The sequence below is a fragment of the Osmerus mordax genome, chromosome 13 (assembly GCF_038355195.1).
Source record: "Osmerus mordax isolate fOsmMor3 chromosome 13, fOsmMor3.pri, whole genome shotgun sequence".
Classification (NCBI taxonomy): Eukaryota; Metazoa; Chordata; class Actinopteri; order Osmeriformes; family Osmeridae; genus Osmerus; species Osmerus mordax.
Genome location: NC_090062.1, coordinates 15,276,137 through 15,297,198, shown reverse-complemented (window position 1 = coordinate 15,297,198; position 21,062 = coordinate 15,276,137). Strand labels below are relative to the sequence as shown.

At 51.6% G+C, this 21,062-nt stretch overlaps 1 protein-coding gene across 1 annotated transcript in view; it reads right to left on the bottom strand.

The window, feature by feature from the left end:
* Positions 1–22: 22 nt before the first annotated feature.
* Positions 23–21,062, bottom strand: part of dmxl2 (Dmx-like 2) — a 37,267-nt gene continuing 16,227 nt past the window's right edge. Inside the window, 31 exon segments of the mRNA XM_067248476.1 lie at positions 23–1,473; positions 2,000–2,217; positions 2,332–2,384; positions 2,552–2,643; positions 2,861–2,938; positions 3,230–3,295; positions 3,297–3,367; positions 3,508–3,568; positions 4,812–5,072; positions 5,396–5,482; positions 6,021–6,086; positions 6,847–6,964; positions 7,210–7,411; positions 7,502–7,587; positions 8,026–8,159; positions 8,464–8,654; positions 10,027–10,107; positions 11,685–11,930; positions 13,042–13,172; positions 13,550–13,626; positions 13,714–13,905; positions 14,397–14,681; positions 15,396–15,578; positions 15,775–16,170; positions 16,287–16,489; positions 16,677–16,941; positions 18,870–19,035; positions 19,452–19,549; positions 19,684–19,853; positions 20,111–20,221; positions 20,789–20,924. Coding sequence (XP_067104577.1) covers positions 1,264–1,473; positions 2,000–2,217; positions 2,332–2,384; positions 2,552–2,643; positions 2,861–2,938; positions 3,230–3,295; positions 3,297–3,367; positions 3,508–3,568; positions 4,812–5,072; positions 5,396–5,482; positions 6,021–6,086; positions 6,847–6,964; positions 7,210–7,411; positions 7,502–7,587; positions 8,026–8,159; positions 8,464–8,654; positions 10,027–10,107; positions 11,685–11,930; positions 13,042–13,172; positions 13,550–13,626; positions 13,714–13,905; positions 14,397–14,681; positions 15,396–15,578; positions 15,775–16,170; positions 16,287–16,489; positions 16,677–16,941; positions 18,870–19,035; positions 19,452–19,549; positions 19,684–19,853; positions 20,111–20,221; positions 20,789–20,924 — 4,734 coding nt within the window. The 3' untranslated portion in view covers positions 23–1,263.

Below are 21,062 nucleotides of genomic sequence, written 5' to 3'. Positions count from 1 at the left end.
TTGAAAGAAACTTTTATAGTGTCTCCAGATTTGAGTGCAAATATCTATTTATTATGGATGAACCAGTAAAAACGAGAACTACAGTGGTAACCACACACAAACCTACCAACACCATGACGCACTACGTCCCAGTGAAATAGAGTAATACACCCCTTACATTCCTAACGTAAAAGGCAATATGTTAAACATAAATAACAAGAAAACAATGACCAAACAAAACACAAAGCAAACTTGTATAACTTAATAATAAACAATAACAACAACAACAACGTAATCTTAATAATAAAAAAAACAATAAACAAAACAAAACATATTGTGCAAAACCAGAACTGGAGTGTTGTGTTTCTACTCAGGGTAGGGGGGGAGTTTGGTGGACCAGACAGATGAGACATTTAAACCACAGTCACAGGAGTAAAACACGTCATCTTCCAAACAGCAATGTTCTAGCAGTGAGGCTGCCACACAAACAGGCGATTGGGGGCAGTCGGGCGTACAGAGGGCAGACACAGCAGAGGGCACCGAGTCAGGCTACACCAGGCCAGGTCTGGGCCTTGTGACAGAGCAGCCAAGTGGGTAAGGGGCAGGGCTCACTAAGGGGGTTCAACTCTGCCATCACAGGGGAGATAAGCCAGGGGAGTTAAAACCATGGAAACAAAATGCAGATCCAACAACTCGATTCACACTGGAAACCACTGACTTAAACCACAGTGCTGGTTAAAGTAGATGCTAAAAAGATTTCGGCTGTGGGCACAAAATGACGACAGTTACACACTTTAAAAGTTTTGCTTGAGCACTTTTACAGAGCACTATCAATAGACCTGTGATTGCACCGCATAACGAGAACAGGACATGCATAGCTTCCCTATGGACACACTCTCCGAGTAGAGAGTCTGGAACAATGTCGGCCTCAGAAAATGACAGTAAATCTAGCTTTTAAAATAAATTTATGGTACTGCTGCTTTAACTCTTTGCTTTCAGGCTTTCGGGGGGGTGGGGGAGGACAATATGCACAGCTTCATCTCACTCTGGCTATGATTTACATGACAGTAAACCTACAGTACAAACACGCTGAAAGCTGCCGAAAGCTTGGACATGTTTCAATCTCCCACCCCATCCCCTCCCGTCACTACAAACCATTCACGTGTACAGGATGTGGAACTACCCCCCCCCCCCCCCCCTCTCTCTCTCTCTCTCTCTCTCTCTCTCTCTCTCTCTCTCTCAGAGGCTCCTTTCCCGGCCGCTCGAGGCCAGACGGCCGCTCGGCTACAGGATGTCGAAGATGCTGTTGAGAATGTTGTAGCGGTCCGGCAGGACGCGCATCTTCAGCGTGCCGTCGGCGCCGCAGGTGAAGATGCGGTTTCCGGGGCGGGTCTCCACCTGCATGACGCCCGCGCCGATGTTGCGGAATATGGACTGCTTGGCGTGCTCCGTGCTGAAGGAGTGCATGAGGCCGTGACCCGCCAGCTTCCACACCTGGACGGAGGGAGAGGGGGAGGATGATTCTCATACAGTAGGTATCATCTGTAAAGCCAAGGTCTAGTCAACATTCATCATTTACATTTAGTCATTTAGCAGATGCTCTTATCCAGAGCGACTTACAGTAAGTACAGGGACATTCCCCCTGAGGCAAGTAGGGTGAAGTGACTTGCCCAAGGACACAACGTCATCTTGCAAAGCCAGGAATCGAACCAGCAACCTTCAGATTACTAGCCCGATTCCCTAACCGCTCAGCCACCTGACTCCCAAGGTGGCCTCAACTGATAATCCCTCCCCCCGGCCCAGCTCAACAACCCTGAGGAAAAAGAATCACTGAAATACCCTTAAACCAGTGACTGACAGAAATAGCTATCTGTGCGTGAACCCAAACTAAAGTACACCCCGTCAGTCGAGATACCCTCCAACCCTGGCGTATGCTATCTCTCCTCCTCCCACGACAGGCCACATCCTCCAGGGCCCTGTCAGCTGCTAGCCGGGGTCTGAGCGCGTGCGGGGGAGTCACCTTCATGTTGCCCTCCGCAGATCCGGTCACGAAGAAGTCCTCCGAGGCGTCCAGGGCCAGGGCCTTGATGGCCGAGTCGTGGGCCTGGAAGGTGTCGAGCAGCTGCCTCTGACGGATGTCGAACACGCACACAAAGCCCTTCCTGCCCCCCGAGATGAGGAGCTGCTGCTTGGGGGCGTACTGCAGCACCGTCGCCCCGTTGTCATGGCAGGGGAAGGCTGGGGGGAGACACACACAGCACCAGATATGTGAGAGGGCTGACTATACCCAGGGTTGTTATTGGGACGTCGGTGAGAGAGAACCGTCTTTGGGAAGATGCTGGGGGTTCTCACCATGCACCATGGTGTTGCTAGGTGATACCAGGGTGTCCCACAGGCATACATTTCTAGAAAGAAATACACAAAGAAAAGCGATGTGTTAAGACTGTAGTGTCAGTACTTGTGGTGACTTTCAATGTGTAAGATTGTGGTTATGGTCTGGGTGTGGGTGCGTGTATATACATGATGGAATGATATAATACTACTGGGTGTGTGTGTGTGCGCGTCTACTGACCTGCTGTCGTTGGACTGGCCGGCCGTGGCAATGAGACTGGAGGACGTGATGAAGGCAAAATCACCACATGCCTTAGAATGGCACTGCCAACTCTGAGAGAGAGAGAGAGAGAGAGAGAGAGAGAGAGAGAGAGAGAGAGAGAGAGAGAGAGAGAGAGAGAGAGAGAGAGAGAGAGAGAGAGAGAGAGAGAGAGAGAGGCAGAGACAGAATGAAGGTGTGTTAGTGTGCAAGTCCAGTGCAGTATGTCCAGTGTGTGGGCATTAGCGTGTGTGTGTGTGTGTGTGTGTGTGTGTGTGTGTGTGTACATACCAGATAGGGTTTAGGATTGGAGGAGGTTTGGTTGACCTGCCAGAGACTGAGGAAGCCTTCACCATCAGCGACTCCACACTGCAGAGACACATCCACACACAGAGATGCAGCATCACAGCAATAACCAGCACTGCACTGCATGTTTTAGCAGAGGACTGTGTGTGCGTGGGTGTTTAGTGAGAGTGTGTGTGTAGTGTGTAGTGAGTGTGTGTGTGTGTAGTGTGTAGTGTGTGTGTGTGTGTAGTGTGTAATGAGTGTGTGTGTGTGTAGTGAGTGTGTGTGTGTAGTGTGTAGTGAGTGTGTGTGTGTAGTGTGTAGTGAGTGTGTGTGTGTGTGGGTGTAGTGAGTGTGTGTGTGTAGTGTGTGTACCTTGTTTCCCTGGGAGTTGAAGTAGAGACGTGTGACCCTGGCGTTGCCTGCTTGTCTGTGCTTGTCTGAAGCAGATCAGCTGCTGAGGTCTGTTCCACTCAAACATCCTCACACTGCCGTCCTGGGCCCCCGTCATGTCTACACACACACACACACACACACACACACACACACACACACACACACACACACACAGTCAGTCAGTCAGGACATTGCTACGGGGTCCCAACAGCAGGGCCTAATGCATGCTTCATGCAGACCAGTAAACAGGCTCTTACAGTACTGGTATATGGGATGGGATGTCATCCTTTTCACATTGTTCAGGTTCCTTTTCATGATCTGCAGACAAAACAAACACAACAGGGAACATTATCGTCCTCGTTCAGCAACGCCGGGATTCCAATTCAGTTATCAAACCTCTGATCAGGTCAATGAACCAGGACATGTTATATGTACAGTATATTATGTAAGAATTATGTTTATATACATTTACAAATATAGTCATATGTATACAGTTTATACACACAAATATGTATATGATATGCTGTATATATATACACACAGTATATCGTATATATACAGTACAGTGCAAAAGTCTTAGGCACAAAAACATATATATATTTCAGACAATATTCATGGCATAATCTTGAGTGCCGATGACTTGTGCACAGTCCTGTACATGTGTGGCTCCTCTCTCCTGCTGGTGGCCCATCTCCTCATTATCAGGTGCTCTGTGTGACACTGAGCTGGCGCTAGGGTGACGCAGGTCTGCACCTTGGGACAGCTGAGGCTGTGAGCTGGAGGTATCTGTGGTGGTGATAGCCTCCTCGCTCGCCCACACAAGCACAGACACAGCTCTATCTCTCTTCCTCCACAGACTCATCTATAGGGCTGTTGAGTCCCAAGCACAGTGTTTGGAGGAGAGCTGATACAAACTATAAATACATATATACTCTCTCCCTCCCCCTCTCTATGTGTATCTCTCTCTCTCTCTCTCCCTCTCTATGAGTATCTTTCTCTCTGTCTCTCTCTGTCTCTCTCTGTCTCTCTCTGTCTCTCTCTGTCTCTCTCTGTCTCTCTCTGTCTCTCTCTGTCTCTCTCTCTCTCTCTCTCTCTCTCTCTCTCTCTCTCTCTCTCTCTCTCTCTCTCTCTCTCTGTATCTCTCTGTATCTCTCTCTCTCTCTCTCTCTCTCTCTCTCTATGTGTATCTTTCTCTCTCTGTATCTCTCTCTCTGGAAAAGCAGCGTGACGAGCAGATTTGTACCATGAAGGAGAGTTGATCCGGTTTCTTTGAGAGGGACTCTCGTTGCTTTCTGTTACATTTTTCACAAACTGACTGTAGAAAATGTGTCCCCAATCCACAGCAGCTGGAGCTGTCTGACCAGAGGCCTGTGTCCCTCTACTGGTCAACACGGGGAAGTACACCAATCTCACTGACTTCAGAACTTCACCTCAGCACTGGGAAAAAAAGTGCTGAGGTGAAAGGTCTCTAAATGTAGGCGCGTCCTCGTGGCGTGCGTTTTAAAGAGATGTCGTGTCAACAAAAAAAAAGAGAATAAACAGATCGACTAAAGCGTCGTACCACGCTGGCTCCCATGCTGGTCTGCCCGCTGCCCAGCCAGGGCATGGAGGCGGACACAGCCATCTGCGGGGGCGCGAAGGGAGCGCTGCTGGCCTGGGCGATGTTGGTGTGGGACGAGCGGTGATCCACGTCGTCGGAGCTGCGGGACTCCTTGTCGAAGTCGTCTCCGATCCAGGTGTAGGGCTGGGCTGCCACCAGCGACGACACGTCCACCTCCTGGACGTCGTGGGTGGAAGCCAGCACGATCTCGTTGGTGTTGGCCTGGCGGGTGGAGAGCAGGAGGGGGGGAGGGAGGGAGGTAGGATAGACAGTGAATAAACCATGGATGGTATACCTAGGCACACACATGATGCACAGTACTGTGCAAAAGACACAAATCATGTTGCGTTTTTTTGTTCGACAAAAATGCTTTAAGAAATATACAAAGTATAAGACTAAACAAAACTTTTCTCAACACTGCGATTTTATACTGCCGCACAAATACAAAGACATAACATATGTGTATTTAAGACAACATTAATGTAAACAAAGCGTGGGTGCCTTTTCTGTGTGTGTGTGTATATATACACACATCCTAGTCTTACCCTGTTTATAGCAAAGGCCATGATAATATCCGACTCCTTGTGGATGATTTTCGCCTTGCCTCCTGGGTATCCCAGATCCGCCTCCACCTGGAAACAAATCATCCAAACGTCATCCCTCACAGCACCCACAGGCAGGGCCCAGACACAGAGGGGAGCAAGCAGACATCAGCGGCGCCGGGCCCCAGAGGGACTCCGCTGCGGGGGGGTGTTAGCGAGTGTTTGTGCCCAGGGAGGGTGACGTGTTAGTGGAGCAGCAGCAGCAGCAGACCCCGGAGCTGTGAGGAGGGTGGAGGTTAGCTGAGGTGAGGGGTTGAAGCAGCCCCCAGAGGACTGTGATTGGTCAGGAGAACCCAGACAGAAACACAGACACACGCAGAGAGAGAGAGAGGGTCATCTCTATCTGGCCACACTGGACAGGACATGCAAACCTTCCTCTCAAATCACGAAAGGAACTTTTCCAATTTAACGGTAGCATTAAACCAGTACGAACCCACAGTCACCCAGTAACTACTAGCAGACAAAACAACCCTCAGAAAGTTGTGGCTGGTTGTCCTTCCCAGCAGGACGGGCTAGCGACAGGCCCAGACAGACAGGCAGGCCATGGGGCGGGTCACAGGCATACTACCTTGCTGGACCTGAGAGCTCCTGCTATGCTGTTTGGATTGAGATGGTCCACATGGTTGTCTACAGACTACACAACACAATACGCACAGCACGCACAGACACGTCACAACACAAAACATGTGCACAAACAGAAAGACACAATGTGAGATGGGGAAAAATCATAAAATGAACAGGGTTGTCCGGCCATAAACACGGTCAATGAGAGTGCCTACCCAGACAACGTCTCTGCCAATGTGCCCAAGTAAGGACTGTGGTGACCAGCCAGCTGCCAACAAGGATGTGCCAAACATGGTTCTGATGCCAACACATGAACAACTTACCTTCAGCCTCCAAGAGACTAGAACGTCAAGTCTGTTTTAACAGTTGGGACTAAAATCTTATTTTTTTGGGTCTCGATAACACAGAATTGAAGTCTGCCGTCTTGATTCAATCAGAGAGGATCTAATGTAGCATCTGTTTTACAGGCTGTGGTCTGGACATGTGATAAAGAGGCCAAATAGTAACCTATTATCAATCAGAGAAGTTCAGTGTATTCTGTAATGGCAAAACAATAATAAAAGTGTGTGTATGTGTGTGCTCCAAGGGAACCTTAAGCCAAGGGCAAATGTATGCAGATCACCTTGAACTAAGTGGAGGAGAACACACAGTGTATTGTGGTGTTCTAGAAGAACGGAGATGATAATGATCACACACTGTACCAGCAGCAGAACCAGTGCATGATAATGATCACACACAGTACCAGCAGCAGAACCAGGTTATGATAATGATCACACACAGTACCAGCAGCAGAACCAGCTCATGCACCAGGGCGCTCTCCTCCACTGTACCTCGCTCTGCTTCCTCTTCTTAGTGAAGATGTAGCGGATCAGCGTCTCCTGCAGGATGTCCTGCTTCACCAGGTAGTGCCACAGACGCCTGGCGGGGAACGACACCTGGTTCTTGTTCCTGAGATGTAAACACACACACACACACAGCTCAGTGTCAGACATGGTTCTGATACGTCTGACCCTACGGCATTACGGAGGGAGGAGGAGAGGAAGAAGAGTGTGGAGGAGGTAGAGAGAGGAAGAGGAGAGAAGGTAGCACCTGAGTACCTTAGTGTTTTAAGTGTTTCTAACACTGCCATTGGTACTCGGTTCCAGTGTGTGTGTGTGTGTGTGTGTGTGTGTTGTATATGCGTGTCTGCTCACTTGAAGGGTGTGTTGTCGGGCTCGAGCATGGCCTTGTGTCTGAGGATGGCTGGGCCGCCCCCAGCGCTGAGGTCGGTGGGGTAGGTGTTGATGTAGTTGGGCGGGGGGCCGTCAAACTTGTTCATCCTCTCCAGCATCATCTGCTCCCAGTTCTCCAGGGTCTTCAGCATGGCGTTGCTCAGAGGAGAGGTCACGGGCAGGTCTGACACACACACACACACACACGGACCATGTTTTCAGTCTCACGTTCAATCTGGGAGGAGGTCTGGCTGGGTGTGTGTGTGTGTGGTACCTGTGAAGTCGAGGCCGGTGAGGGGGAGGAACGTCTTGACGTTGTTCAGAGCCAGTTTCACCATCACTAGACGGATCAGAGACCAGCTGTAGGGCAGGTAGAGAGGTCACATGATCAGAACAGGAAATGACTATCATAACCATTAAGACGCAGGAAACGACCCTAATAACCATCTTTAATAACCATGACGGGCATGTTATCAGAACAGGAAGAGGAAAGGAGAAGTCCCTCAGGGTCAGGGGGGGTCGGGGGTCCAGTCCCTCAGGGTAAGTGGGGGTCGGGGGTCCAGTCCCCCAGGGTCAGGGGTCCAGTCCCTCAGGGTCAGGGGGGGGGGGGGGGGTCGGGGGTCTAGTCCCCCAGGGTCAGGGGGGGGGGGGGGTCGGGGGTCTAGTCCCCCAGGGTCAGGGGGGGTCAGGGGTCTAGTCCCCCAGGGTCAGGGGGGGTTGGGGGTCCAGTCCCCCAGGGTCAGGGGGGGTCAGGGGTCCAGTCCCTCAGGGTCAGGAGGGTCTGGGGCCCAGTCCCACCTGTAGGAGTTGGGGTCCGAGTGCTCCGTCATCTGAGTGTCAGAGAGGAAGGCGTCATCATCGTCCTCCTCCTCCTCAGCGCCGCTCTCGTCCGAGTCGTACAGAGCACCGCTGTCTGACAGAGGCAGGAAGGGCTGAGGGAGGGAGAGACGGAGGGAGAGAGGGAGATAGGGAGAGAGGGAGGGAGGGATGGAGAGAGGGAGGGATGGAGGGATGGAGAGAGGGAGGGATGGAGAGAGGGAGGGAGGTAGAGAGGGAGGGATGGAGAGAGGGAGGGATGGAGAGAGGGAGGGATGGAGAGAGGGAGGGAGGGAGAGAGGGAAAAAGGGAGGGTGATACAGTACATTATCTTAGCCAAACGCTCCAGCTGACGAGCTCTACACAGTGTCCCATGTCCCACTTAGGATCTAAATGGTAGCTGGCGGCAGCGTGTCTTACTTTAGCCACAAAGTAGTCCCACATGCTCAGCTCCGGGGGGATGAACTTCTCCCGGTAGGTGGGCCTCTCCGGGGGCACGGGCGGGGGGGTGGCGGGGGTCTCCTTCACCGGACGGCCAGGGACCAGCATCCGCATGTTGAACCTGCGCCGGTGCCGGTCCACATCCTCCACCGGGGGCGGGGGGGGCACGGCTTCAGTCAAAGGAAAGCAGGGTTAGAGGGCTAAACCAGTTTAAATCAGAGGAGTCCAGAGTCAGGAAGATAGGTTCGGAAGATGTTGAAGAAGCTATTTGGTACTGTCTAAACTCAGACAGCAGTGTAGACACATACTGTACACACACACACACACACACACACACGAAGGCACACACACACACAAAGAGAAAGGAAATACACAAAGGCACACACATGGTTGTACACAAACCTGTACAGTTATCCTGGGTGACTATCTCAGGTACCACTGAAGCCCACCATACAAATAAAACACAAACCAGACCAGACGTTAGATGCAGACTATTCACACACACGGTAGGCTACAGCACACACAGACCTCCACCACATCACAAAACGGTCTGACCTAAACAATTAGACACACTGTTTATATGAATAAATACAAACATAAGGAAAATAACGATGGATACATAAACATGGCCAAATAAGAACACAGATCGTTGCCTCAGTAATAAAATATTGAGTGTTTGCCCAAGCCTTTGAATTGTCTATTTCTCTACTTTCTCCACTCTGAATAATTTATAGTCCTCTAATCTTGAAAAAGTGTGTGTGTGTCTCTGAGTGTGTCTGATAGAGGAACGGAATTAACATTTAGAAGACTGATTCCTATCGACTTGTTGGCATTTAGATCCCCTCTGCTCGTCCTGTCCTTCTGTGAAGTCCTTTAAACACGCAGCTCTATCTAGACATCAGACACATGGATCTGACTGCCAGCACATCTCCTCCTCCTCCTCCACCCTGCCTGTCCTGAGGACCACAGACTGCTCACACAGGAATATTAATGACAAGTAAACAAAGGTGGGAGAGCCAGGTACTAGTCTGATAGTCTGCACCGCACTTCAGCTAGAGGCCAGATCCTGAAACGTGTCTGAGGGAGTCCCTCTCCAGCACGGTCCATAAAGGGTTCTACTAGAGGGGGGATCCTGAAACGTGTCTGAGGGAGTCCCTCTCCAGCACGGTCCATAAAGGGTTCTACTAGAGGGGGGATCCTGAAACGTGTCTGAGGGAGTCCCTCTCCAGCACGGTCCATAAAGGGTTCTACTAGAGGGGGATTCAGCTACAACACACCTATCACGTTCACAGGGGAACACCGCCATACTCACCCGCGACGCCAGGCGGCTGTGACACCCTGGCCCACAGCTACCTGCACCCTACACAGTCTAGGAGTGACCCCCCCACACCCTGGCCCACAGCTACCTGCACCCTACACAGTCTAGGAGTGACCCCCCCACACCCTGGCCCACAGCTACCTGCACCCTACACAGTCTAGGAGTGACCCCCCCACACCCTGGCCCACAGCAGCTAGAGGCATCGCAGACGGCGGTACGTATACCTGGTTTAGCCTTAGTGTCTGAGTCAGCAGCAGCTGCAGGCTCAGGGGACGGCTCTGTCCAGGACTCTGCTGGCTTAACCGCTGCTCCGGTCACACACACACACACACACACACACACAAACACACAACACCACATGAGATGAGATGGGCGGGCGATGCACAGTATATATATATGTATGTATTTTATATATACTTTTTGTATAGATCTATTTGGCGTTTTCATGCTTTATTGGATAGTATACAAAGGGAGCCAGAAAAGGCAATGGAGACAGCGAGAGAGGGGAAGACATGCACATGCACCAGACGGATTCGAACCCCGGCCGCTGCGGTAAGGCCTCAGCGCATGTGGTACATGAACCCCGACCGCTGCGGTAAGGCCTCAGCGCATGTGATACATGAACCCCGACCGCTGCGGTAAGGCCTCAGCGCATGTGATACATGAACCCCGACCGCTGCGGTAAGGCCTCAGCGCATGTGATACATGAACCCCGACCGCTGCGGTAAGGCCTCAGCGCATGTGATACATGAACCCCGACCGCTGCGGTAAGGCCTCAGCGCATGTGGTACATGAACCCAGTGAGCACAATATTCATGCCATGCAATGAAAACACACACCTGCAATAACAGTCATGGGATGAGAGGAGATGACACATGAGACAAACATGAAACCGTTGCAGCAGTTTAAACCTGGAAGACAGCCATGTCCCTGCTCACCACAGGAAGGACCAAAGTTCCCCACCCATGTGTACTGCACTGCAAACCAGGAACTGCAAACCAGCACTGCAAACCAGCACTCAAATCCAGCACTACAAACCAGCACTGCAAACCAGCACTGCAAACCAGCACTGCAAACCAGCACTGCGAATCCAGCACTGCAAACCCCAAACAGGGAAACTCACAGCTGTCATGGGGTGATGGGGCCACCCCAACTCCCCCTGGACGAGGGGGGCCAGGGGGTCTCTGAGGGGGTCTCTGAGGGGGCTGGGTGACAGTGATTGTGGGGGGGGCTTCATCCCGCTCAGGCCTCTCCGACCCCTGACCGTCGTCAGGTGAGGCTGGTATGAGCTCCGCTGTCACAAGGCAGAGCACATCCTGACACACAGAGCACATCCCGACACACAGAGCACATCCTGACACACAGGCCAGTGACACACAGAGCACATCCTGACACACAGGCCAGTTTCCACACAGAGCACATCCTGACACACAGAGCACATCCTGACACACAGGCCAGTGACACACAGAGCACATCCTGACACACAGAGCACATCCCGACACACAGAGCACATCCTGACACACAGGCCAGTGACACACAGAGCACATCCTGACACACAGGCCAGTTTCCACACAGAGCACATCCTGACACACAGGCCAGTTTCCACACAGAGCACATCCTGACAAACAGGCCAGTGACACACAGAGCACATCCTGACACACAGGCCAGTTTCCACACAGAGCACATCCTGACACACAGGCCAGTGACACACCAGAGTGTGTCAGAGGAAGTAGGAGAGGAAGAATGCGGAGGAGGTAGAGTGATGAAGAGAGGGTAGCACCTAAGTCCAGAGCACCAGGAGAACAGCCGGAGAAAAGAGAAGGTGAGACCCAGAAGAGAGAAGGGAGGGTGGGGAGCGTTTGAGAGAAAGGGCGTGGTCTACCTGGAGCTATCTCGGGACGTTTGGGCTTGATGATGACCTTGGCCCCTCCCCCGAAGACAGCGGCCCACATGCGGTTGTTGAGGGGGTGCGCGGCCAGGCGGAACAGCTCGTTCCCGGAGTGTGTGCCCAGGCCGTGGATGAGCAGGGACAGGTATACGGCCACCACCGCCTCACACAGCAGCACGTTCAGCCTGGGCTGGTCGTGCTCCCTGGCAGACTGAACCAGCGAGATCAGGGACGACACACCTGCGAACACAAGAAATACTTTTATTAGAAAATAATTTTAAAAAACTGAAGAATTATTTTTTTGTTGTTGAAAGGAAGGAAGTGATTAGATTTTTTGGCCAGGCAAAAAATAAAATAATGATGCTTTTTTCTTTTTTTTTGAAACTAATTGATTAGATTTTTGCCAAGGCAAAGAAAAATAAGGGATTTTTTTTTCTGTTGTTGTTGAAAGGAAGTGATTAGATTTTTGCCAAGGCAACAAATTAATAAATAATGGATTATTTTTCTGTTGTTGAAAGGAAGGGATTAGATTTTTGCCAAGGCAAAAAATAAATAAATAAGGGATTCTTTTTCTGTTGTTGTTGAAAGGAAGTGATCAGATTTTTTGCCCAGGCAAAAATATATAAATAAAATAATTTTTTAAATAATAAGATTATATTCTTTCCAAAGAAAGTGATTTGATTCAATGCATTTGCACAAGCAAAAATAAATAAATAACTGAATATGATTTGAAAGTGATTTAACAGGAGTGTGTTGAGATAGCGTGATGTTCCTGTCCTTCTGTTTCCCCCCTAAAGGCTACTGTGGTCTCACTACTGAACACCATCTGGCTCTCCTCTCCCTCAGCACAGGGTAAGACAGACAGCTCCAGTCTCAGTGGGAGTGCAGTTCTGCTGGGTCAGGTAGGGGTGGTGTGTGTGTTACCAGGCCACTGTGAGGGGGCGGAGCTAGGGGTGGTGTGTGTGTGTTACCAGGCCACTGTGAGGGGGCGGAGCTAGGGATGGTGTGTGTGTGTGTTACCAGGCCACTGTGAGGGGGCGGAGCTAGGGGTGGCGTGTGTGTGTTACCAGGCCACTGTGAGGGGGCGGAGCTAGGGGTGGTGTGTGTGTGTTACCAGGCCACTGTGAGGGGGCGGAGCTAGGGGTGGTGTGTGTGTGTGTTACCAGGCCACTGTGAGGGGGCGGAGCTAGGGGTGGTGTGTGTGTGTTACCAGGCCACTGTGAGGGGGCAGAGCTGGGGGTGGTGTGTGTGTGTTACCAGGCCACTGTGAGGGGGCAGAGCTGGGGGTGGTGTGTGTGTGTTACAAGGCCACTGTGAGGGGGCAGAGCTGGGGGTGGTGTGTGTGTGTTACCAGGCCACTGTGAGGGGGCGGAGCTTGGAGTGGCGTGCTCCTCGATGCTCTCCGTACGTAGTCTCCTCCTCTCACTGAGCAGCAGGCCCTGGTACACCATCCCTGTGAACTGGTTGGCCTCCGCCTGACTGCTGCAAGGCATCATGGGACAGCGGGTACGTGTCAGTGGTGGAGGGGGTTGGAGATAGACGGAACGTTGCATTTAAAACACTGCCTAGGAGGTAACTACTTAGTAGGGGTGGGGGGGGAAATCATTTGAATTGCGATTCAGTCTTCTTGTGATTCACATCGATACACAGTTATTTTGAAAAATGTTTTTTTTTTTTTAATGTTTTTATTTATTAATTTTTGTATACTTTTTTTTGGGGGGGGGATTAAAAAACCCTCCAAAATCGTGAATCGATTTTTTAGCGATTTGTGACCCCAAGAATCGATTCTAATCGAATTGAGAGGTACCAAAAGATTCCCACCCCTACTACTTAAAGAGTGTATGCGTGTGCGCTCTTACCTATAGCTGTGGCTGTCACACAGGGCTTGGTAGATGCAGGCAGATAGAGAGGCAGCCAGGGTGTGTAGAGCAATCACCTGAGGTAACCAGAAAACAACACGTCAAAGTCAGAACATCCCTGGTAAAGTTCTCAGTGGGCTGGCCGTGTTTCCCCAGACTCTCACCCTGTCGTCCAGGAGGTCTGGGTGGGGCGGCAGCTCCATGAGGGTGATGGTGTGGAGGATGTCGTGGATGTGGTTGCTGAGGTGCAGGACGGGGTTGGCGATGACGGTCTTGGTGGGCGCTATGCTGGCTGACAGCAGGGGCAGGGTGGTGGGCAGGGGTAGGGGAGACTGCAGCTGCTTTACTGTGGTCTCCTGAACGCCAGAGCAGACAAAACAAGACATCAGGAATGCCGTTTGATCACAGAATTGTCTTTTTAGGATGAACACAAAAAAATAATTTATTATATATATATATATATATGGGAAAAAAAATGCTTTACAAACATCATAGCCGTTTTAAATGGGAATTCTCATAATTAACCGTGTAGCCGTTAACTGACTAAACGAATGCCCTAGTTCTAAATGTTAAAAGATTCAGACACTTGCTTAAAACCTGTGGCCATCGCAACCCTTAACTGGGAACACAACATTCAGTTTAAGAATCATAATAAAGATTAAAAGAACGAAATAAAAACGCTTTTCCTATAGCTCCTCACTCGCTGCAGCGGGGAGAGACCAGCCCCCACGCGCTCCCAGCAGTGAAAGACCCAGCGAACCGAGCAACTTCAACCAGATGTCTGAAGACTTCAAGCGTCTACGTGGGCTAGTAAAGCCGTATTCCCTGTGTGTGTGTGTGTGTGTACCTGCTGGCTCTCCTGCAGCAGGAAGATGAGCTCCATGCGTACGGAGGTGACCCCTCCGCCCTTGGCCCCGTGCAGGCTGCAGTAGGACAGGAACACCCTGAGCAGCGCCTGGTTCTTCCTCAGCCAGGCCTTGCGGCGCTCCGCGTGCAGCTGCTTGGCCTGGAGGCGACGGCGCTCCAGCTGGTGGCGCTCGTACGCCCCGGCCTCCGTGCGATCGTCCTCCTGGAACTCTCCTTCCCCCTCCCCCCACTTCTCCACCTCCTTGGCTTCTTCCTTTCCCTTCACCTGTGGGGGTAGACAGGTGGGGATATCACATCTGCCTTGAGGCTTTTTGATAGTGGAAACGACAGCGCTAGCTAATGCTAATCAAATTTAAGTGCAAAAATATTAGTTATGAGCTTGCTAAGGTTTAACTACATTTAGTTACCAGTGCAGTGAACACAATTTCACTTGATAAGATTTCTTAAAATAATATGTTGTTTACTTAAAATGTGTCATTTACTGCCTTGAGTCACGAGAGCCATTTATACTAGAAACAAGTCCAACTCGATTTGAAATCTAAAACTCAGTGAGATGTAGGGGTTTGGCGTAGGGGTGAGAATCTTTTGGTACCTCACGATTCGATTCGTGAGGTTTTTAAATAAAAGTAAAAAAAAATAACATTACAATTATTTATATATTTTTTATCGATTTTTTACATTTGTGAATCGATGTGAATCGCTAGAAGACTGAATCGCGATTCAAATGTGAACCGATTTTTTCCCTCACCCCTAGTTTGCATTTACACTTTACATTTTAGTCATTTAGCAGACGCTCTTATCCAGAGCGACTTAGAATAAGTACAGGGACATTCCCCTGAGGCAAGTAAGGTGAAGTGCCTTGCCCAAGGACACAACGTCATTTAGCACGGCTGGGAATCGAACTGGCAACCTTCAGAATCCTAGCCTGACTCCCTCACCGCTCAGCCACCTGACTCCCGGTTTGGCGGTGTAGCCGTACCTTGTAGTTACAGATCCTGTGCATGGCTCCGATCTCCTTCTCCAGCCAGCTGTACAGCTGGAAGCGCAGCTTCCCTCCGTCCACCTCGAAGCCCGTGGCTAGCGTCCGCAGCTCCGTCATCAAGATCTTCAGACATGCCCGGAACTTCAGCTGCTCTGCTATCACGTCCACCTCCGACTCTCCCTGCCGGCACCAACGGAAAAACACTTTCGTTAAACTCACTGACGAAACGCTCAACACAAACAAGTGCCTGTAAAACGCCTAACTTTTGATATATTCCTCTCAAAAAAAAATTAAGAAAAGAATGTAAACTGTCATTGTAATGATCCATGCCTATACAGGCTTTTTGTTCTATCCTGTGTCATGGAGCCGGTCCTACCTGAGACTCCTCTCTCTGCATCCCAGGTCTCTCTCCCCCCGACACATCCTCTGCCTTGCCCTCTGGCTTCCCCATCGTCAGACCTCCATCATCATCATCCTCCTCCTCGTCCTCCTTGTCCACTCCCCAGTCCAGCTGCAGCCCATCGTCCTCCAGCTTGACCAGAGGCTGACCCCAGTCCAGGGTGGCAGAGCTCTCCTCTCCCCAGGCCTGGGCAGGGGCGGCTGGGGGAGGACCGCCCCAGTCTATGCCGCCCCCCTGGGTCCCATTCTCCAGGGGCTGTCTGGAGCTGACGTTGGCCATGGACGGGCCTCTGCTTTGGGACGAAGAGCCAGACTTCTTGGTGACCTTGGGGATCTTGGAGAGCACCTCCAGGGCTAGCACTGGACAGCCCACCTAGGGAGTCATCGTAAAGTACAGGACACGGGTTATGGTGATGGTAAACAGAGCACACGTACCACAGAGAGCGTCTAACCGGCGAGCCCGTGGAGCTCATGTCCGCGGGGCCTCACCTTGAAGTGTGCATTGGCGGTGGTGAAGAAGAGCTTGCGCTCTATGAGGTTGATCTCGTCCGCGCTGCTCTTCTCGGACGTGAGGCCCGCGCTGGCCGGGGTGCCGTTCGGCTGGCCGTAGTGACGGCGGATGATCAGGGGGTGTGTCCTCAGGTAGTTATAGAAACTAAACACCACTGGGTTGCAGGATCGTACCATCGTATCTGAGGGAGAGGGGAGTACAGATATTTTTTTGTTATATTTTTGGGCCTTTTTAATGTATCATTAGACAGATATAGAAGTGTGACAGGAAAGGCAGGGAGAGACTGAGAAAGAGGAAGTAACCAGTGGTACAGTTTTTACCGCTAAAGAACGCGTTTCACTTTATTCGAACAACTCGGTTCTCCTCACCGGGGTTTTCTTCGTCCTCTTTGGGGATCCGCTCTAGGAGTGTGTCCAGGGCCTTGGTGTAGTCCTTCATGATCCAGAAGGCTATGCTCCGCAGGAAGGGGTCAGGGTGGAGTTTGGTGCAGTGGTATCCGCTGCCGTCCCTGTTGCAGCCGAGCACCTTCTCAAACAGGATGCCCTGGCAGGTGGAGGAGCTCTCGTAGTCGGCCTCGTACAGCCTGGCCACCACCATGGCCAGCTGGATGTCCTCCATCTTCTCCAGCAACACCTCGACGACCACAGACATTTACATTACATTTAGTCATTTAGCAGACCCTCTTATCCAGAGCGACTTACAGTAAGTAAAGGGGCATTCCCCCCCGAGGCAAGTAGGGTGAAGTGCCTTGCCCAAGGACACAATGTCATTTTTAACTGCCGGGAATCGAACCGGCAACCTTCTGATTAATAGCCAGATTCCCTAACCGCTCAGCCATCTGACCCCCAGAGACACACCAGAGACACAGTCTGAAGGTCACCTTAGTGTCACCTCCACAGAGTCAGCTTAAGAGTCAGGCACTTTGAAAAAGACACTGTGCTTGAAATCCTGTTTTGTCTCTGTGAAATTCAGTTCATAGCTCAGAACTGAACATATTGTTGTGATTCTAACAAAATACTTAAAATGGCATGTAGTGGTAAGGAGACTATTACATCGCAAAACGATTCCACCAAAACGATTCCACCTCCAACGTCGCTTGCAGAGTCGGGACCATTCTCCACGATAGTAACCCCTGGTCTCTTCCTATCTGTGTGTTATGACTGTGGTTTGGCAGACTTGGCCCAAGGTAAACTAAGTAGACCTTTCAGTGCTTCAGTGCTGCTGTTATCTCTGACGTTTAGGCTAAGTCTTCTCCTATGCTGCTGCTGCGCTGAAGCATAGCTATGGCCCATGTCTGACACACACAGAATTACTCCATCACATCTCTACACTGAGAGTGTTGGAAGCCCAGTGTGAGGGTTTGTGTGTGTCATTTGATGATGATGTCATTTAGTCATTTAGCAGACGCTCTTATCCAGAGCGACTTACATTACAGGGACATTCCCCCGAGGCAAGTAGGGTGAAGTGCCTTGCCCAAGGACACAACGTCAGTTGGCATGACCGGGAATCGAACTGGCAACCTTCGGATTACTAGCCCGATTCCCTAACCGCTCAGCCACCTGACTCCCTGTGTGTGTGTGAGTCCAGACCGTGTGTGAGTCCAGACCGTGTGTGTGTGTGTGTGAGTCCAGACCGTGTGTGTGTGTGTGAGTCCAGACCGTGTGTGTGTGTGTGAGTCCAGACCGTGTGTGTGTGTGTGAGTCCAGACCGTGTGTGTGTGTGTGAGTCCAGACCGTGTGTGTGTGTGTGTGAGTCCAGACCGTGTGTGTGTGTGTGAGTCCAGACCGTGTGTGTGTGTGTGAGTCCAGACCGTGTGTGTGTGTGTGAGTCCAGACCGTGTGTGTGTGTGTGAGTCCAGACCGTGTGTGTGTGTGTGAGTCCAGACCGTGTGTGTGTGTGTGAGTCCAGACCGTGTGTGTGTGTGTGTGAGTCCAGACCGTGTGTGTGTGTGTGAGTCCAGACCGTGTGTGTGTGTGTGAGTCCAGACCGTGTGTGTGTGTGTGAGTCCAGACCGTGTGTGTGTGTGTGAGTCCAGACCGTGTGTGTGTGTGTGAGTCCAGACCGTGTGTGTGTGTGTGAGTCCAGACCGTGTGTGTGTGTGTGAGTCCAGACCGTGTGTGTGTGTGTGAGTCCAGACCGTGTGTGTGTGTGTGAGTCCAGACCGTGTGTGTGTGTGTGAGTCCAGACCGTGTGTGTGTGTGTGTGTGAGTCCAGACCGTGTGTGTGTGTGTGAGTCCAGACCGTGTGTGTGTGTGTGAGTCCAGACCGTGTGTGTGTGTGTGAGTCCAGACCGTGTGTGTGTGTGTGAGTCCAGACCGTGTGTGTGTGTGTGAGTCCAGACCGTGTGTGTGTGTGTGAGTCCAGACCGTGTGTGTGTGTGTGTGTGTGAGTCCAGACCGTGTGTGTGTGTGTGAGTCCAGACCGTGTGTGTGTGTGTGTGAGTCCAGACCGTGTGTGTGTGTGTGAGTCCAGACCGTGTGTGTGTGTGTGTGTGTGAGTCCAGACCGTGTGTGTGTGTGTGAGTCCAGACCGTGTGTGTGTGTGTGTGTGTGAGTCCAAACCTCCATGGCGTCTTTGAGGGAGCCAGCCAGCAGGAAGAAGGCGGCAGACTGCTCGAAGCGCTGCTTGCCCAGGAGAGAGAAGGCGTTCTTCAGGGCTGCCTTCCGCCAGCGGTCCTCGGTGAAGTTGTTCTTGAAGAACGTGGTCATCTTCTCGTCGTGCTGGGACCTGGGCGAGACACGACCATGCCACAGTATGACTGTGTGTTACTACTGGATGGTGGTTAGGGTTGGTTAAGGTTAGGTAGCTGGTCAGGGCTGTGTGTGGTTAGGGTTGGTTAAGGTTAGGTAGCTGGTCAGGGCTGTGTGTGGTTAGGGTTGGTTAAGGTTAGGTAGCTGGTCAGGGCTGTGTGTGGTTAGGGTTGGTTAAGGTTAGGTATCTGGTCAGGGCTGTGTGTGGTTAGGGTTGGTTAAGGTTAGGTAGCTGGTCAGGGCTGTGTGTGGATAGGGTTGGTTAAGGTTAGGTAGCTGGTCAGGGCTGTGTGTGGTTAGGGTTGGTTAAGGTTAGGTAGCTGGTCAGGGCTGTGTGTGGTTAGGGTTGGTTAAGGTTAGGTAGCTGGTCAGGGCTGTGTGTGGTGATCCTACCTGAACAGGCCCCACAGCACAGCCTTCTTCTTCATGGCCAGAAAGAACAGAGCAGCATCTAAGGGGTCATTGTGCCTCTGGAAGGCAGCTTTGCCCACCTGAACACACACAGACGCACACACACACACAGTAGCGTGACGTGTGTAGCAGTGGGAAGTGGTTGCCAACTTGGTGTCAGACATAGAAGCGTTGAACAATGCGCTGGCAGAGTGCGAGGGGTCGGGCAGGTTACCTTCTCCACCATCTTGCGGAGGGTGTTGATGTTGCGGATCCACCAGCCCACGCCGACCGCCTTGAGCTCGGACCACTGGGGGTCTCCACGCTGCATGGCCGGGATCATGTTCAGCATCTCCTCCTCTGCCTCGGAGTGGAACGCCCAGGCAAAGTGGCACGTCGACAGGCCTGACACACACACACACACACACACAAACAAAGAAGTTACTCAACTGAAACCACACACAGAGCAGCAACTCAATTCAAGGTCGTAAAAAAAACAACTTTGTGCTGCGTAGCAATGAAAGGTCCAAATTATTGACCCAATTATTGAGCCCTAATGACCCTATTCCACCCCCTGCAGCTCTTACGTGATACACGACATTCGATGAAGCAGAGGAAGCAAACTCAGTAAGTGTGTGTGTGTGTGTGTGAGCACGCCCCACCTTGGTGCAGCAGCTGCATGCGGTACAGGGGAGGCAGCGAGGTGAGGAGACAGGTGTGCAGGCGCATGGCCAGCAGGTACCTCAGGCCGCACTCATCCAGGGCCTCGCCCCCTGCAGAGAGAGAGCCCCATCACACACACACACGTTAGAACACAGCCACCATCGGACCAGCACCACAGCCAGTGCTGTCCCAGGGCGGGCGCAGGTCCAGACAGCCCTGCCGTGGTGTCCCTGAGCCCGCACGGCCCCCTCTCCATGCTTACTCAACCACGGAACGCTCTGTTCACTCCTGTTCCCCACTTCCTCCCAAAAGACTAAATAAACATGATTGAAACTGGAGGTAGAGAGACAAAGATAACTATGAAGTGTTCAAAGTGGCTCTGTGTGTGAGCTTGTGTGTGTGTGAGCTTGTGTGTGTGTGTGTGTGTGTGTGTGTGTGTGTGAGCTTGTGTTTGTGTGTTTCTGATTAGTTGTTTGGGATGGCTGGTGGAAGCAGCCGTAAACCCAAACTTACAATCAAGTTTCAAGCACGATTAGATGTTATTTCTAGAAACGTCTATTGAGCCTTTTATTAGAAAATAGAACAGCCTTCAACGGATTCATGGACAGTCAGGCTTGCCTTACATACCTTGAATAAGACACCCAGACCCCATCCCCCTGTCTCATCCAGACTCTCACCTGTGTACTGCTTGTCAGTGGAGCAGCTGACCTCAGCGCTGGTGGTGGCCACAGTGTCAGCCAGGGCCACCAGGAACATCTGCTCCAGTCTGGTCAGACCCGGGAGGCTGGAGTGCATCAGGTGACTGGACAGCACCTGAGGGGGCGAGGCAGGACGGAGGCAGGACAGAGGCAGGAGGGAGGCAGGACGGAGGTAGGAGGCAGGACAGAGGCAGGACGGAGGCAGGACGGAGGCAGGACAGAGGTAGGAGGGAGGCAGGACGGAGGTAGGAGG